Source organism: Sus scrofa, chromosome 17 (assembly GCF_054392235.1).
Source record: "Sus scrofa isolate SSC_HxYL_T2T_F1_AM1 chromosome 17, Sscrofa_HxYL_maternal_Yorkshire_Landrace_v2.0, whole genome shotgun sequence".
NCBI lineage: Eukaryota > Metazoa > Chordata > Mammalia > Artiodactyla > Suidae > Sus > Sus scrofa.
The window spans coordinates 8,630,821-8,649,633 of NC_139399.1; the positions used below are offsets into that span (position 1 = coordinate 8,630,821).

General features: G+C 35.3%; 1 protein-coding gene across 16 annotated transcripts in view; it reads right to left on the minus strand.

The window, feature by feature from the left end:
• The window catches only part of DLC1 (DLC1 Rho GTPase activating protein), a 465,100-nt gene that overhangs the window by 372,822 nt on the left and 73,465 nt on the right, over positions 1 to 18,813 (minus strand). For 12 of the 16 annotated variants that reach the window (XM_085002957.1, XM_021077719.2, XM_085002956.1 and 9 more), the window contains one exon: positions 6,210 to 7,357. Coding sequence is in view for 10 of the 16 variants with exons in the window: in XM_021077719.2 (XP_020933378.1) it covers positions 6,210 to 7,232 (1,023 nt within the window). In the remaining 6 variants the exon portion in view is untranslated. The remainder of the gene's footprint in view (positions 1 to 6,209; positions 7,358 to 18,813) is intronic. The other 4 variants (XM_085002958.1, XM_021077720.2, XM_085002959.1 and 1 more) reach the window with 1 other exon arrangement.

Here is an 18,813-nt window from a genome sequence, read left to right on the forward strand (position 1 = left end):
ATTGAAGAAAGTCCCTCCTAGGGACTTTGAGGATCTAGAATGATGAATTTATCAGGGATTCAGCCTAGTGGAGACACAAGCCCAGGAGGACTAGCCTAGTTGGCAGAGTTCCTCCTGTGAAATGGCAGGAACTATTGTCTCCACCTTTTCTGTAATCACTGGAATTGAAAGCATATTCCTTGTCTCCTTGCTAAGCTTATGCTGGTGATAACGGTAACTCCATCATGTTGAAATAGAATCTGTTTCCAGCCTACTACAAATCAGCTTTTTGTCAAGGAATTGTACCATTGCTTTTTCTTACAATTGATAGGTACTTCCCTTGGTACCTTACTTTAGCCCATCCTCTCCCTCTGTGTGTCCCTCTCTGTCTCTCTGTCCCTCTCTCTTCCTGTTTGCCTTCTTCTCCCCAACCATATACTTCCTGTGCCCTGGCTCCCCTTCCCTCTTTCTCTCTCACTACTGTTCCCTTCCTCAATGCTTGCCTTATGTCTTAGTCCAACAGAAGCCTTATCTGAGGATTCCAGCAGTATTTCAGGGACTATATGCTTCACAGAGCGAGGAACTCTAGTGTCTGGCTCATGGTGTACCTGGGATATGGAAGATGTTCAATATTAATTACTGATTCTTTTTACCAGATGCTATTTCTAGTGTTATCTTTTATCATACAACTGAGTGTTTTTGCATGTCTGGTTGGATTTAGGGGAATCATGTATACTATGAAGCAAAATATCTGAGCCCCAAATACCTGCAAATATGTTTTTGGTTTCCCAGTTGTTTATGAGATAAAACCCAGTTTAAATGGCATGAAATAATTTGATGGTTTTTGGTAGCCTAACACACAAAATGAGCTATGCACAAAGCTACCAGATTTACCTGGGACACATCGACTTGCCACGTGGTAGCAACTTTTCTCTGCCAGGGCCAATGCTAAAGCTAGAGGAAAAGGTTGCAAAACAATAAAGTCTGCTCCATAATCTTGTGTCATTAAAGCCGGTGAGACCTTCATATAAAATCATACTGTCATTATGACTCTACCTGCAGATCTGTATATACTTCGCTTCCCACTCCTTCCCTCTTTGTCAACACTAAGCTCCTGAACAAACTCTAATTCTTCTACTAGTTCTTGCTTTCAATCAATATATCTTGGGGCCACAGCATAACCATATTTTTGGTTTTTATTCTTAGACAACTTCCACCTGCCCTTTTAATATTCTTCCAGCCGGCTTCCTATATTGGTCCATTTGATCCTCTGCATAATTTACTGTTCTTCAAGTCACCACATTGGTCAATGTTAGCTCTCCCATGCTACAAGGCTCCCATATAGTCATTCAGGAGCTAAGAAGGATCAAGAAGGTCATAGAAAGAAATGAGAAAGTCATTTTAGGTACAGGTGTGCTTTTACCAAATCTATACATATTTTAAAGATAGGGTAAGAGAAAATATTTGATTTCTTCAGTCACTGCTAATTAATGTATTGCATTTGCACAGAGGTAAAGTCCCATGTAAAAACAGAATAATGTTTTGGTCCTGGACAATTTTTCCGTAAGAAAGAGTATTGCATTTGATCAATAGCCCTACAACATATAAAATAGTTTCCTAACATGGAAAGATATTATGTAGTCTGAAGTTTAAGCATCAGAGATTTATAAATATATATATATGTATTCTTTTTTTGGTCTTTTTGTCTTTTCTAGGGTCACACCCATGGCACATGGAGGTTCCCAGGCTAGGGGTCTAATCAGAGCTGTAGCCGCCAGCCTATGCCAGAGCCACAGCAATGCCAGATCCGAGCCGTGTCTGCAACTTACTTACACCACAGCTCACCGCAATGCCGGATCCTTAACCCACTGAGTGAGGCCAGGGATCACACCCACAACCTCATGGTTCCTAGTCGGATTCGTTAACCACTGAGACGCGATGGGAACTCCAGGGATTTATGTAGACTACCGCAGAACATATACTCAGCCTGTTTATTTCATTCACAACATACCATGATATACTGAAATATATTTACATTAGGTGTTGTACCTCAACATAGTCATGTTATGAGTTGTCCTTCAATATAATTTTTTCCTTCTTCTTTGATAACAGAATTTTTTAGCAGGCATCTGCTTGCTCAGGACCCAGACTCCTTTTATCAGCACTTATTGCTAGCCATACAATAGTTGTGTAGCCATACAACTAAGTTCTTGAAACATAAGGACAAAAGAAGTGTGTTTCTTATGGGTCCTGTCTTTACTCAGGAGAGTGGCCATCCCTACACCCTTTCTTCTTCTTTCTGATTTGAATATGGAAACTGGCTCATGGTGGCAGAGCGGTTGGATAAGTGGATCTAAGGTTTTTGAAAACATAGGGCCTATGCATTGGCTTATACCCAATCATTATGTATGTGTGAGAGAAAGGCAATGGTTAAGCCACTTTTATACTGGCTTTCTGTGATAGCAGTCCATCTGCAGCAAAAATGATAATGTTTAGTTTACCACTGGGATGTGAGGTTTTTTGGTTAAAATGTGAAATTAGGTGTCATCTCAAAGTTCAGATCATTTTTTGCATTATCTTTTGTGGTTTATTTGCTTGGTAATATGGAGTATGTCTTATGAGAGCCATATGAGATATTTTTATATATTTATACAATGATTATGGCTATTCAAAAATTTGAGAACTATTTAAATTGTCTGTAGAAAAGACTGAGTTTTGGACTCTTTAATTAGTAAACCACCATCAAAAACAGATACACTCATTCTTTAAAAAAAAAATGTCTAACCTCAAGTCTTTCGTTTCATATTTTCCATCTTCACATCTCATTTGGTTTGAAGAGACCACTTCTTAGACTGTCTCCTTCCTCCACATTTCTTTGGAATTTATCTCTGAGAATTGCTCTTAACCAGCTGCCCTACCCCAAAGACCCACCCACGCCCTGTAAGCGCTGGTCATATGCCACTTGGCTTTCTTGGCTCATTTACTAATGTCTGCTCATGATCTATTTGGTTATCCTTTGATTTCAGTGGCTTAAATTTAATGATATATTTCATCATATTTAAGGGAACTATTAGCTTAAAAAGTCAATATTTTCATATACTACAAATGCAGTCATCTCCAATTGAGACTCCTAATAAGTATGTGTGGCTATCCTCGATGGCCAGAAATATCATTGGAAAGTAAGAAAAAAAAATCATGCTAAACAACAAATGTCTGCCAATATTTATAGGCTTCAAGGAATGATGATTTTTTCTAAAGTACAATGCTATCTCTAGAGTAGTATTTCAGTGCATTCTGAGGATTAACCTTATAAACTCTGTTTTTGTTTTTTTCAAGAACAAAACAAAACTCTGTTTTTATTTTTTTAAGAACGAAACAAAACAAAACTCTGTTTTTGTTTTAGAACATGATTATATTCTGACCCCTTCCCCCAAAAAATTCATGTTCATAAATTCAGTGAAGGAGTTGGTTCGTTCCGTGACCATCAGATATTGAGCTGATTAAAGTTCTCTCACTAAAATTATATTATATTATATTATATTATATTATATTATATTATATTATATTATATTATATTATATTATATTATATTATATTTCTCCTGTCTAAGCTCTAATCTCAAAGCTGTCACCATGGCTGACAAATAGTTTAAAGACAACTAAGTAAACACTTTTCAGAATCAGGCACCCGATTGCCTTAGACATGGAATATGATCCATATTGTCTTCCCAAAAGGCTTACCTGTTTTAACTAGTTGCGCTAGAATTAGAATCAAGTACTTGATTGAAACTCGTGTTGACATTTAGAAAAATTTTATATTTGTTTCAATTCTATAAAAGTAATAATAATCAAACTAACTGCATAGTTAAAGGGTTGTTTTGTGTGACGCAGAAAATGCTTCAAATAGTTTACATATCTAACAATACTTTGTTTTTGTACTTCTGTTCATTGTATGCACTTCACCCATAGAACTAACGCTTTTTATAAAAAATTATAGAGGCTAAAAAGTGAAAATCTCTGCTTTTAATTCCATTCTCTCAAAGTAATTGCTACCGACAACTCTGTACTTATTTGTCTAGAACTTTGCATATTTCCCTATAGTCATCCAGAAATGTTTAAATCTCTTCTCTATTCCTATCTTATCTCCATCTATACCTGTATTGCTATCTATACCTACACATTTCATCATACACAGTTGGGATGTGCTATAATATTAGTCTGCCACTGTGTTTTGCTATATCATAACCACTATTCATTTAAAGCACATGGATCTCATTCCATCTTTTTAACAGCTGTATATCACTCCAACCATAGATAAACAATTGTACATTATTTCTTGATAGAAATTTGGGTTGTATCTCTTTTTTTTGTCAATAACATACAATACATACATCATGTACATATATTTTTATGCATTTGTTTTATTATTTCTTTTGGTAGCATTCTAAAATGGCTAGTTGGCCATTCAAAGGTATTTTAACACTCGTTCAATACCAAATAGAACAAAAATTCCTACACATTTTGATTCTAGTGGCTTTTCCCATAATGGTACTTTTCCAAAGTAAATCCCAACCCTGAAAATTTGCATTTAATCTCTTTATCCCAAAGCATCCCAAATGAGTTGCAGAGTCAAAACAAATACTCTGCCAGACAACACCATAACACTTTAGAATGATGAAATGCTTAAAATAGAATTTTTAAGTTAGAACTTGTAAATGAGATATAATTACAGCTCTTGTAATGCAACCATGCTATAGTGACATGTCCAAGAACAAATTCTTTCCAGCATTCTTAGTATTGATATAAATGTCCAAGTGGTGAGCATATGTTTCTGGAATGTTTAACGTTTCTGTCGGCAGTTGGTCAGGGTTTGTCTTATTTTAGGGAAGCTATGTCATAGGTCAGTTAATACTTTCTTATGTCATTATTGCATTTCCTCCAACAGATTTGATAGAATATATGGACAGTTCTGGAAAAGTGACCTGAGCATTCCAATCATAACAACTTTATGGCGCATTAACATTTTAATACAATTTATGTAAGGAAGGAAGAGTTCGCCAGAAGCATAGAAATGCTCCATTGGTGTGTAGTTTGAGCACATTGATCTTTGCTGTAAAGTCTTTGACTTCACTTAAACTAACTTATGACATGTTACTGATCTAGTTTGTTGGCAAAACCACAGTTTATGGAAACCAGATTTCTCCACCACAAAGAGAGTTGGAGGTTTTTTTCTCAATGTAGATAGCCCCAGTTGAACAGAACTAAGAACCTTAGTTTTGTCTTAGGAGAATTTGAATAGCGGATTAATATTATATCAAGAGAAGGACAGAGATATTACACTAAAGTGTCCAATCTGCAGTTTTTTTTTCCAACCCCAATGGGCATGTTGCATTTATAAAAAGAAATTGTATTTATATCAGGTACTACATGGTTGGAAGAATATTGGGGAAATCTTAAAGAGATGACAAAGTTTGGCCAGGAGTTGTCTAACTATGCTTCATGCTTCATTGCATATGCTTCATGTAATTCCACTCCAGTCCTGTCTCTCACTTGGAAAGTTCTTAGGGAGCATGGCTTCTACAGGATTAGTCAAAGGTGACTCAGCATAAAAATTTATTTCAGTTACTATTCCTTTTCAGTCAAGAGTTTTAAAAAAAGTCGGTATAACTACTGATAGCGAATGTGCAGGGTATCCTTTGAATTGCATCAGCATATGTAAGCAGAGGGGGTACTATTGCTTTGGTGTATGCAAATATGTGATTAAATATGTGATTTACATCATCTTAATTATCATCAAATATACTTTTTAAAGGGAATAATAAGCTGAAATAAATGGTTTTCATTTAAAAAGTCATTAATTTTACTTAAAAATACCATGACATTCTTTCCAATTAGAGATTATTCTTCAGAAGATAGGCCTTGAACTATAAGCTATTTGCAGGCTTTTTAATTCCAACTGAAGAAAGTGAAATCAGTTCTATCTTCAACAATTCTAAAATAGAATGTTCATGAACCATTATAAATATCATTAGTGAAATGGACAGGTTATCCTGCTTTAATTTTTACAGATTTCGATGATTTCCCAAAGAAGATGCTCTTTGAGTCACATGGCTATACTCCTGGACAAAAGAAACACCTACATGTCTTTTTAAGCCTAGCAAAATAATAAGTGATGGAAATAAGGCTATTTATAAAATTCCAAAAGCCAGATAATTGGTGCATGTGTCTTACCTTCTTTTTACGAAGTCTGACTTGATTCTCTGCAGGTTCCTGGGTGGCCAGAGTCTCCTTTAAGTGTAAACACTGCATGCCATCTCCTGAGCTGACCTTTGGAAGACTTTTGTTTTGATGTTCTGAGAAACCACTCTTCTCCAGGCCATTTTCAGCTGACATTCCACCAGCACAAGAAGGAGGCTGCAGAAGGCAGCTTCCAGAATCTGTTTTTAATAATGGTAGTCCTGTGTCCGTAGAAGGAATAGCCAAGAACTCATCTTGTACTGTATTGCAGGTGTTTCTTTCATGTTCATCTTTAGGGAAGTCAGATTTCCTTCGATGCTGAGCAATTACAGCAGAACTAAGCAATTGCTTTTCTGGCACAATATCTTTCACATTCAAAGAATTGCATTCATTTATTTTGGATGCATCTTTTATTTCACTTAAGCTTATATCATTACAAAGCTCCAGGCTTTTACTCACCATGTCACCAACTTTCCTCTCCCCCTTTTCTTCTTCCATCACTAAATCAGCTCTACCAGCCATTTCCCAAGAGTCATAAGAATCTTGATTACTCTCCATGATGGGCGGTGTCTTTACTAAGGAGCCTGCTCCTTTGATGCTCTGTTGGTCTGATGTTTTAGGCCCTTGAGTGGTTAATATCTGTTTGTCATCTGTAAGGTATAGATCAGAGTTGGTATCCTCATCAGAAACATGCACAAGTGTTTCTGTGCTGGCCTCCAGGGAAAGAAATTGATCTTCAACTTCATGGCTGTCATGTTCACCCACCTCCTTTGAAATGTGACCCATTGGCCTCCCAGGAATATCTCTCAGCTCTGAGCCATGACAGCAGTCTGGTAGGGAAACACACCTCTCTTTGCGGTCCACATTTGGAGTTGCATCTTTTTCCATACTTGCCTTCAAGCTGTCAGCCACTAGTCCATGATGACATGCTATGTTATAATCATCAGAATTAAAAGGCTGTCCCATCCATTGGGTCACATGTTCTTCCCAGCTTCTCTTTCTGATAGCTACAGACATGTCATCGTAGTTTAACTACAGATAGAGAGATACATTCCATATGAGACTAAAGGAGATGAAACTTGATGAAAGTTTACTTCACAACCACTGATTGAAGATGAGAGTAAGTTTTGTCATTTCTGCACCTATTAAAAAATTTTAAAAAATATATAGTTCAGGATATAATTCTAAAGTCAATCTATATCTTGGAAAAAAGTACTTAATTTGTGCTATGAAAAATTAAGTAAGAATTTTATAAAGCTTAATAGGGTTATTTCTTTAAGAAGCAGCCCAATATTAGAAGAAAATTTCATATTTAATATTTCTGGTCAAACATTGACAATATTTTAAAATGCATCTGGATTGATTGATCTGTTAATGAATAAAAATATATCTATTGCACATTTAAAATTCTGTTAGGAAAATATTTGGATTGCTTTACCTAATAAAATTCATTGGAAGAAACTAGTTGTTCTAGCTTACATGCTTTCCAGATTTACTTTTGTGGACACAAATTGTTATAGAAATCCAATGGTTATTTGGTTTGAATTGCGCTGAAGACCACCAGGGAACTGTTCATGCAAAACTTGAGCTATACAGACAGCACATGTAAGGTATTAGTGTGTGAAAGAGCTAATACAGATCCCAAACTACCAGGGTGTATTTACACCAGGGAGTGACTAAGAAACATGGAGTAATCCAGTTTAGCTCATATTAACACATAAGTCATGGATAAGAAAGCATAACACACACCATTTACAATGCCTTAGGATAAATACATTTTCATATATCTAACTGCTGCTTCTACCAGCCAGCAAGCTAGTGTTGTTGAAGCTTAGAGAAATTAGATACATTGCCCAACGTTTTATGCACCTAGGATGCAAGCCTGGATTCAAAGTGTTCCCTGGTTCTAAGACCCAGGCTCAAATAGCCAACAAATGTCCTTCTCTCTATGGAACGATATTCCACTTCCACTTCTTCCCTCCACATATCACTAGTAGGTATAAAATCTAAACTCTTCAGTCAGGCATTCAGGTGCACCAAAAAAGATATGAGCATGAGAAGACAAATTAAAAAATTCTTCAGAAATTTCAATCTCATTCTTTTTGGCTTCTAAGGCGTTTAGTTTGCATACTTCTGTTAGAATTTAGTCATAAAATTTTAGGTAAACAAGAAAACCAGATATAAGATAAGGTCAGAATATAAACACATTCCAGGTATCCATCATTTTCCTTGAATTATTCAAAGCCTTAGTTAGAGGCAAAAAATTATACTCATGTAAACTCAACCCCATAAAAATTACTAGCCCTGATGTTGCCCTATAATGAAACTAAATGACTGTACTGCAAAAGAAAAATCCCATTCAAGAGCAACATTTCTAGTTTTAACACAAGAACTATCAACACATACCATGGACTGGCTTATTGATTTCAGCTATAAACGAAATTAACTACTACGCTGGCTTTGGGTCACTTCAGTCTATTGAAAAGAACTCTGACTCCCCACCCCAAATTTCAGAGGATTCTGACTGAACATATGTCAGGAAGTTAAATATTCCCAATCCTGTAAAGAACAGTGAAATTAAGGAATGCACTAGAATTTTGGTACCTAATGCTGACCGATTATCATTCTGGATATTGTTTGGTTTCCTTAAAGGTCTGTGAGTATCTTTGAAAATGGTCAGCTTTCACATTTTCCACATTGGCATTCATTTTGCATTCAAAAGAAAATATAAAGTCCCTGAATTCCATGCATAAGTCATTATAATGTGGGAGGCTACGGAAAGTGGAAAAAACGCATAGACGCAGGCCAGAAAATTTCTGCTTTCATGGGCAAATTTGGGTTGTAATAGGGTGGTTCTGTTTTAGATGCTTTCTTTATTTTTATCCAGTGTAGAAAGACCAGGCTAACTTAAGAAATGCCACGTGGTATTACTGTGTAATTCCTAAGCCACATTTACATTTAAGCCGAGATTGAATTCTGGTTTTATTTCTTTTATGAAGAAGGAGAAAGAGTTTTATTAACCACTTGGGGAACAGATTACATAAGATTTTTCCCTTTAAGTCTTTACCATAATATTAATTAACCTATTGCACTCAACCTTTGGCAAGTAGGTATGTATTTTTATAAGGTCAAAGGAAAACAATTCAACAAGGTCTGAGACAATCTAGCCGCACAGAGAGATTGTAAATTAGGTAGATTCAACAGACACAACTCTTCTGTTCTTACTTCTAATCTAGGTTCTTTGGACATTTCCAAATCATTCCCATGAATTTACACTGTCTTTATTTTGAAGATTTAAAATTTCCTAGCTCTCATTGTGACCGTCGCCATTACAGTTTGATGCTCATTTCACATCTTGTGGTCTGATAGATTGAAAAAAAATTATCTCAACAAGATTTCCTTTTCACACTTACTACTTAAACTCTGTAAGATTTACGGTTGAAATCTTCCTTCAGGATCAAGTTAAAAGAAGCACTGAATTATTGTTCATCACATCTGAGCATCTGAGTATATTGCCCTCATTTTCTGTCATCTGAATTGACTAGAATTTGTCCTGTAAGATTGACAAGTCTTTGTAAAAGACTTGACTTTTTTTGAGCCTTCTCACCAGGCTGCCTTATTGAAAATTGTATTTCTAACTATTTACTACTTATTTTGCAAACTTCTATTACTTTTTTTGTAATCATTTTTATGCAGTTTCATTCAGAATGAGCTCAACTGCTGAGGATTTGGATGAAGGACCTGGAAAAGTGTAGGTCATTCCAGGGTGTTGATTTTATGAAGTGAATTTCCATGGGGATTTTTCACTTCTTAAATGCATGTGTTGAAACACTACTGCGTCAATATTATAAGACACTCTATGTACCTCCAGTTACAGAATGATTCTGAAAAATATTTGTGAAATGTCTACATTTGCTTATTGTGATATTAGTGCATAGGATGTTTACACACAGAGGGATTTAAAATTTATTGTTTGGGTTAATTTTGTAACACAATTCTTTAACATAAACATTTTGTGGCATACAGTGTATATTTTAAAATTAATCAAAATTGATATTATTGTACTAAAAAAAAACAATTGAAGATCTTCTAGTGTGGCAATTCCTGACCTATTTCTTATATCAAGTGATAATGCTCTCCTTTGCACTTGCTCCTGAACATGCACCTTGTATTTTGACCTTACACTTGTCCTAAGGGAAGAAGAGCCTGATGGTAATCATTGTTGCTGATTCTATAGCTTGGGAGAATATTTCTATAGCAAATGAAGTACTTGTGGCTGAAATCAAGTGGGCGGTACCTTAGAACTGAGAGCAACACTGCCCACTCATAATCATTTACTCAACAAGTATTTGTTTAGTGCTAAATGAGATGCAGACACTCTGCTAAACATGGGGAATATAAACCGAAGTATGTATCATCTCATTTTATCCTTTCAGAACACAGATGATATATATAGATATGTGCACATATATATATACATATGTATAACTAAACACACACACATACACACACTCACACATGACTGACTCCTGAGTTATTTTTCAACACCTTCTCACAGATGCTGCATATTTAATAGAAGAGAAAATGAAGCCATAATAATTGTACTGCCTGTTTCTCTTTATTTTCCTAATTTCTTCTTAGGTGGCTGGAGTTATTTCTGATTTCCTTTCATTGGCATTTTTTTTTCTTTTTAGGGTCACACTGGCTAGGGGTCGAATGGGAGGTGCAGCTACAGCCCTATGCCACAGCTACTGCAATGCCAGATCTGAGCTGCATCTGCAACCTGCACCACAGCTCACAGCAATGCCAGATCCTTAATCCACTGAGCAAAGCCAGGGATTGAACCTGCATCCTCATGGATACTAGTCAGACTCATTATCATTGAGCAACAACAGGAACTCTTCCCTTCATGTCTTTCTTCTTAACTGCCCATCCCATATTAAATTTCTAGGTCATGTTCTTCTTCTACTACTGATTTAATGCTTACCTATGTGTAATAGCTACCACAAAGCATGTACTCAGTCACTGGGAGAAGGAAGAGAAGAATGAGGGAAATCATCTCCTTTTAATTAAACTGGGTTAAACTCTCTAACATGCACTCTTGCAGTAACAGAGAATCCAGCTGAACAAAGAAAAGGACATTTCTTCATTGGCCCACTTTGTTACCAACATGATAAGGGTCAAGTTGGTGAGATGGAGAGATGGGGAGCTTCAGCTTCCTAGGGGGATTTGATATTATAATGTATTTTGGACTATGCTCAGGGAGTCACCTTTGCATATATTAATTGCCACTCACTTACTGAATTGGACAATTAGAACAGAATCAACAACATATAAATAGACATGATCACAGCTTAACAGAGTCTCTCAAATGTGTATTCGCTAATGGCAAATTATATTTCCTAACAGTGAGCATTTGTGGAAATCAAAATTAAATTCATTTTCTTGATGGAGCTGTCAAAGAACAAATTGTCTAACCAAATAAATTGTGCACATTTGGGCATCTTCCACTAGCACCGACTCTTCAGTTATAACATGAGAGGAATGCTTTTCAATGTAAAATTGATGTCACATATTCAAGATTCTTAGAATCATCAATAAAGCCTAGGATTGATATGGTTATTCTTGATCACTTTATGTACATGCATGGACAAATAGCAAAAAATAAAAAATAAAAAAAGATAATACACTTTAAAAAGCATTTTCATGAGTCTAATCAAGGTAGCCAACTTTTAGTAAAAAACAATTAGCACTTTTTCTTTAACATGTTAGTGCTACTTAATTCAAATTCAACAGGGCTAGAATTAGGGAGTAGGAGAGAGAAACCTTTAATAACATGATGCAAGAATCTATCTCTGCATGATTTCATGCAGACTTCCTTTCTTTAGTGGCAATCTGTGTCTTAATCCTTCACAAAATCATTATCCATCTACTTTTACATACTTTGTCAAAGGTTGGAATTTACTCATTATGCCCCATTAGCTGTCTGTGGAGAAAAACAAACTCCTGCTAAAATCCTTTACTGGTAAATTGCTTAACGAAGCTTAAAATATGATATATGAAAAAGCTTCCAGGTCTTTAGGCTGTCTGGAAATTATCAAAAGGCTCAGTCAATTACAGAAAAAAAAACCCCATCTATAATGGACTGAGTCAGTGGAGTAAGTAGTACATCATTTTTTCCAAAAGACGCATCCAAGCTTTCATCATTTTTGGTCTTTAGAAGAAGAATGTAGAAGTAGGTACCCAATTAAAATATTCTTTAAATGTTTACCTATTTTTATGCAGATATATTAGTTTTACTGAGCTTAGAAAATTTTTTCTCCTTCTTAGCTCTCAAGAGTCAAATATGTTCCTGAAATTAAGTAAATCTGAACATTAACTCTGTCAATCCATTAAAAGTCAGCTCATCAGGAAAGGGTAAGGTGTTACAAAATTGCAAGTTATTATTTCTGAGGTGTCTTGTTTTTACCTCCAGCTTTACGCTTTTTTTTTTTTTTTTGCTATTTCTTTGGGCCGCTCCTGTGGCATATGGAGGTTCCCAGGCTAGGGGTCGCATCGGAGCTGTAGCTGCCAGCCTAAGCCAGAGCCACAGCAACGCAGGATCCGAGCCGCGTCTGCAACCTACACCACAGCTCACGGCAACGCCGGATCGTTAACCCACTGAGCAAGGGCAGGGACCGAACCCGCAACCTCATGGTTCCTAGTCGGATTCGTTAACCACTGCGCCACGACGGGAACTCCAGCTTCACGCTTTTTAATGTAGCCTCAGTAGTTTCTAACGCCCTTGCAGGGAGAAACCCAGATACTGGCAGTGTTTGATTTATCACTACTTCATAGTTCAGGTCCGCCAGGTTTGTAAATTCTTGGAACATTTTCTTAAATAATATGTAATTTGGAGAAATCTTGAAAACACGTTATGATATTTGCCTGATCACTAAGACCTTCCTGGGGATAATTTTCCAAGAGATCACAAAGTTAACACAATCTTAGGGAACAATAGTGAATCATGGATGTGGTAATTTCTAGATTTCTCTATTTCCATTGGGCTCTCATGTTTTATGTTTCTTAAGTACACAGTCTTCTCAATAACAGTGTTCCATCCTTTGCAGAACTCTTTGAGCATCTAGAACTACACTGTATCTTAGATATTTCTGTAAATAAATTCATTAATGAATAATAAATCATTTGGGTTTTTGACTTGATAGCTTTTCCCAGCAAATTCCCTGATAACCAAAGAAAAGTATTGCTTTTGCCCCAAATTTGTTTCACTTGGAATTTTTCATGCAATAGGAAATACCTTAGAGTTAAATTTGATGTCAAAAATTTTGTTGTCTTTTTTTTTTCTCCTGTAGCAAAGCAATAGCCTTATTATAGAAAGATACTTCTATTCCACAAGGGACATGAATTATAAAGCTTTATCGTCAGTGTGGTAAAATGTGGTTTAGCTTTAAGTGTCTTTCTATTTTTAGCTTTGCTATCATTTCTAAGAATACTCTAGCAGTAGACACAGTAATCACTAAATGTAAATAAGAGATAGGTCTACACCAGCACAGGTGCTCAGACAGCTAGGTGACAACAGGTTACAGAGATTTCAGTCATTCAATAAGTACAACTTTCACTGAAATCAGGAACATGAATTCATTGAGAATTTAGCTACTTTTGTTAGGTTAGTATCCTATCAGGGATTGATACCTCTCATATCAACTTTTGTCTTCTGTATTTAACATCTGTAATTCCCATCTTATTTTGTCATCTGCCTATGTAAATTTGAGTTTCTTTTTACTACCAAGTGTCCTCTATACCCAAGTAATAGTAGTACATTACAAACTTTTGATGACCATGGTTACAGTAATAGTAAAACCAAAAAAGCTCCCATTTATTTGGCATTTACTATGGATCAGGCCATGTATTTGCTGTTGTACTTACATCATCTCCTTCAATAATAATTATCACAAGTACTTTATGAAGTGGGTACTAGCATTGTCCTAATTTAATAGGGATAAATTTTGGCAGGACTAAGTAACCAGCCCAATCTCTAACACCTATTGGTGAGCAGTGATTATTATCTCTGTTTTTAGTGAAGGCAAGATGTCTGTTAAAGAATCTTTTTTTCTTCCTGCTGATTTGCATTAGTTGCTTAGATTTTGTGTTCCATAGTTTTTTTCGCTTCTATAATGGGAATAATTAAAAATATACATAGAGAATAATATTGAGCTATATTAATAGTGAGCTGATAATATATGTAGAACACTAATCCATGATATATTGCGAGAACTCACTAGGTGTTAAATGATAATGACAATGACGATGATGAGCATGATGATGGCAATGACTCCTTTAGTTCATGGCAGATCTTAGCTACAGAATCCATGGCTGAGTAAGAGCTATAGGGTCTGTCCTTTAGAGGCCCATGTTACTTTATAGATGAGTGATTTGACCACAATGAGAAATATCATGATTCTTTTTCTTGATTTGAGCTAAACTTTTTTTTTTTTTTAAAAACCAAGGATTTGTTTGTTATACTGTCTGCAACACAATTTACATGTACAAAAATCTCATCTGATGCTCAAAATGACATGGAGATATAAATATTTGCATTACCTTCCCAATTTTACCAATGAAAAACAGAAGCTCAAAGTAGGTATGGGGCATGCTTAAAATCACAGAGCATCCAATGGGAAAGATGCAAATCAGAGCTAGCTTTCTGTCTCTGTCCATGAGCTTTCTAGTACACCGCCCTGTTTAAATTGTGGAAAATTCGCTAGGGCTCTGCTCTCACTGGCCTTGTGTAACTTTTAATTTTGAACTATTTTTGGATACTTACACTTCCTTCTGGTTCTTAATGAACTTGTAATGTCATCTTATGAGAGTGTTGTTAACCTCTGGCCTCAGGCTCTAAGGACTCTTGCCAACCTCTTATTTTCCTTCTCCTTTAAAAAGTATTATTCTATCTTTACAGGATGTCTGGAAATTTTTTCTAAAGTCTCACAATGCCCACTCTTTAACTATGGTCTTACTTTCCTTTCTTTGCTCTTTCCCTCCTATTTACTCCACAAATATTTATTGACAAACAGGTATTGACAATACCTGCCATGTTAGGTATTTTTGCCAATTGCTGGGAATAAAAAGAATTGAATTTCTAAACTTGCTTTCTGATCTTCTTACTTCCTTTCTTTCTCATTTCTGATAAAGGACTTATTTCCTCTGGATTATCTGAGTTGTGTTGCTAAACGATTCTGCTATTTCAATATGCAATTTGAAATGTGAAATTTTTCACACATACGAGCAGCTACAACTGCTTTTTTTAGTCTTTTATCTTAATTCATGAGTAAGTTCGTGTACATGTTGTTTACATTGCCTTCAACTTTTTTTTTGGCATGGAGTTCCTATTCAATCTTTTGAAGTTCATTCGAATACTCTATAATCTACTGAATCAAAAACAACAGTCTCTTTTAAATTAGGTCTCTAGATCTACACTTCACCTTTATATTATTTAACTTCCTCAAAACCTGAACTCATCTACTTCTCAAAACTCTATGAACTGACCAGCAGTTTAATGCCAAACTAGGACCGCAGAGGTAAATGTTGCATTTCTATATCCACACTAAAGTCAATCTGGATTTGAGCTTCTCTGTAAACCTGTTTGATTTAATTCTGCATATCATTCATGTGGTTTATCATTTATGTGGGGGAAGAAGGTACAATATTTATGCTACTTCCTTCTAATCTGGAGGAGTTTTCCCTCATCCTCTTTAAATTCTCATGTACAATTCTTGACATTTCTCTATTGTGATGATAAAATTTTCTGATCCAGATCTAAATCATCTTTCATTTGGAACTTTGCCATCAACAGTGATTTCTACAGAGAGAATTCTTATTGTAAGATGATACTGACACCAATTCATTCATTCTCCAAGAGGAAACAGATAAAATAAAAACAAAAGACACATTTAAAATGTCCCTTGGAGTTCCTGTTGTGGCTCAGCAGAAATGAAGCTGACTAGCATCCATGAAGATGAAGATTCAATTCCTGGCTTCACTCACTGGGTTAAGGATCCGGCATTGCTGTGAGCTGTGGTGTAGATCACAGATGTGGCTCAGATCCTGCATTGCTGTGGCTGTGGTGTAGGCCAGCGGATACAGCTCTGATTTGACCCCTAGCCTGGGAACTTCCATATGTCACGGGTACGGCCCTAAAAAGATTAAAAATAAAATAAAATAAAATAAAATGTCCCTCAATTTATATTATTTTAATACTATAAGGCCCACCCTCCATAAGTAAGATTAAACCACGTTTAAAGTATTTGTAGTGAGGTGTATGATATAGGCAGGTTTGGATAGGTCCAGAAAAATTCTTTTACTGTGATGTTCTCAAGAAAAAGTAAATAAAAGGATGTATTCTCTTTTATTGGGCCTTCTAGTAATTAGGTGACCACTTTATATAGGCTATGGCTTTACAGCATTTATTCCTCATACCAATAACACAGTGTGGAGACATAGGGAGTGTTGAATAGTGGATCTTTTAAGTGGGAGTAGCATCAGGAAATCCAATCAGGTTCATAAAAATGGAAGAAAAAAGCATCATGAGTCACATTTTCTCTAAAGAAATGGGATGTACTAGAAATGACATATATTAGTTTCATTAGAAAGGCTCTTGTGTGGAGAGTGCACTGTTTCAACATGCATAGAAACATATATTGTCATATATGAAGAATGGCACGGATGAAATAGCCAACTCTTCCATTTTACACTGGACTGGTCAGCCATTTATTTATATACTGTAACCAGTTCTGCATTCTTTACAACTAAAGGACTTTAAGAAAAGCTCAGAGAAGGTATACGAACCAATTAAAGCACCGAAAATAAGTTGTAGAGGGGAAGATAAAAGGAAGTGGGTGTATTTGGCTTAGAAATGTACACTTACTCTTTCATATGTCCATTTTGGGTTTTTACATTTCCACTGAGGTAGAAACCCATAGAATTGGAAATAGGCTGCAGCAGTAGAGATTTAGGTTGGACAAATAAAAGAATGTCTGCGCACATAAGATTTTAAAACCCATTCCAATGGCGGGCAGTAAAATCTTTTCTGAGCATCACTTGTTAGGTTTTTTTATAATGATACCATGTGGATACAAGGCTATGAATCAAAAAAGCTCCTTTTTAGCTCTGTTTTTAAGAAACGTCAGCTAAATATTAATATAATTATTAGCAAATGGATTTATTTCCTTGGCATAAACATGGAAAGTAACAAAACAGTCACAAACAAGTTACTCCTTTAAAGTGTTTGTTGAAGGCATAAGAAAACTTTTGCATTTGAGAAAATTTCATTACTTTGTAAATTTGATTCTTTTCTAAAATCATGATTTGTGGCAGCTGTGAGCCTTTTTTTTTTAAGAAGCATTCCAATTTTCTGTTTAAAGGTAGCCTTCTGCCAGATATTGATATGTTCATACATTATTATGCATAATTATTATTTGAGAACAAGGTGATGCAATATAAAGTTATTTGAATTATGATACACGGTGTTGTGGTTCCACTATCACCTCCTCTTCTAACTAGCATTGTGACCTTGGACAGGTCATTTTTGAATGCCATTCTTCAGCTCCCTTTTTGGCAACTTTAGAACTGTGTTAGAAGAGGCGACCTCATATTCTTTCCTTCTTTAAAATTTTATTGAGGGATTTTATTAACTCATAATTTAGATAAGTCAAGTATTTCATTTTTAACATACTTAAAAACAGATTCTTTTTAGATCATTTTAAAAGTCTTATCATGACTTAAATTGTTAGTGAGTTAGTTAAAATTTGTCCATATAAGTTATTCTAGCATTAAATCTAAGGGTAATTAGCTAATACAGCAATTGGTCACCTTATACTATGTAAAAGCTTATGATTAAAACACTGATTTCTTATGATCCAACTGTTAAACAGCTTTCATATTCCACTTGGTATATTTTGTGTTAATCTAATAGATTTGGAAATTTGCATGGATATTTATTCTCCTCACATACCATTCCATATTATTGCTATAAAATAATGATTTTCATTCTAGATATTCAGAAATATAAATATAACAGTATGTCATGAAGTAACAGTCTATGCTATTTTAGTCATTATAAATTTCTTTCCTAATATACTGTACATGTAAACATTTAAGATAACCTATAGACACTACAGCCCAGTGAAAATATAATTTTATGATTACATGAATTATAAGCACAGATCAGCTTTTCACACGATTGTAGTGATTTCCACTTGCCTTAAAAGAGTAACAATGAGTGTCTTTGTCATTGAGACTTACTTTATTAAAAATATTCATGCAACATATTGTCTGAGCAGTAATAGTGAATTTAGGAAAGTTAATATAAATTAAATCCAATTCTGATATTTAAATTTTAAAGAATCGGATTAGATACTATGTAGGTGAGAAATAATTTGTAAAATGTCATGCGTTTACTCTTTTAAAAAAAATGTTAGCAGTTTGACTTGTGGTGGAAACTGGGTGGGGAAATATTGAGGAATCCAATCTTCATATTTTAAATGAGACACAAAATTTTCTTTGGAGATTCATTATTGAGAAAAGTCACTGTAATGGAATC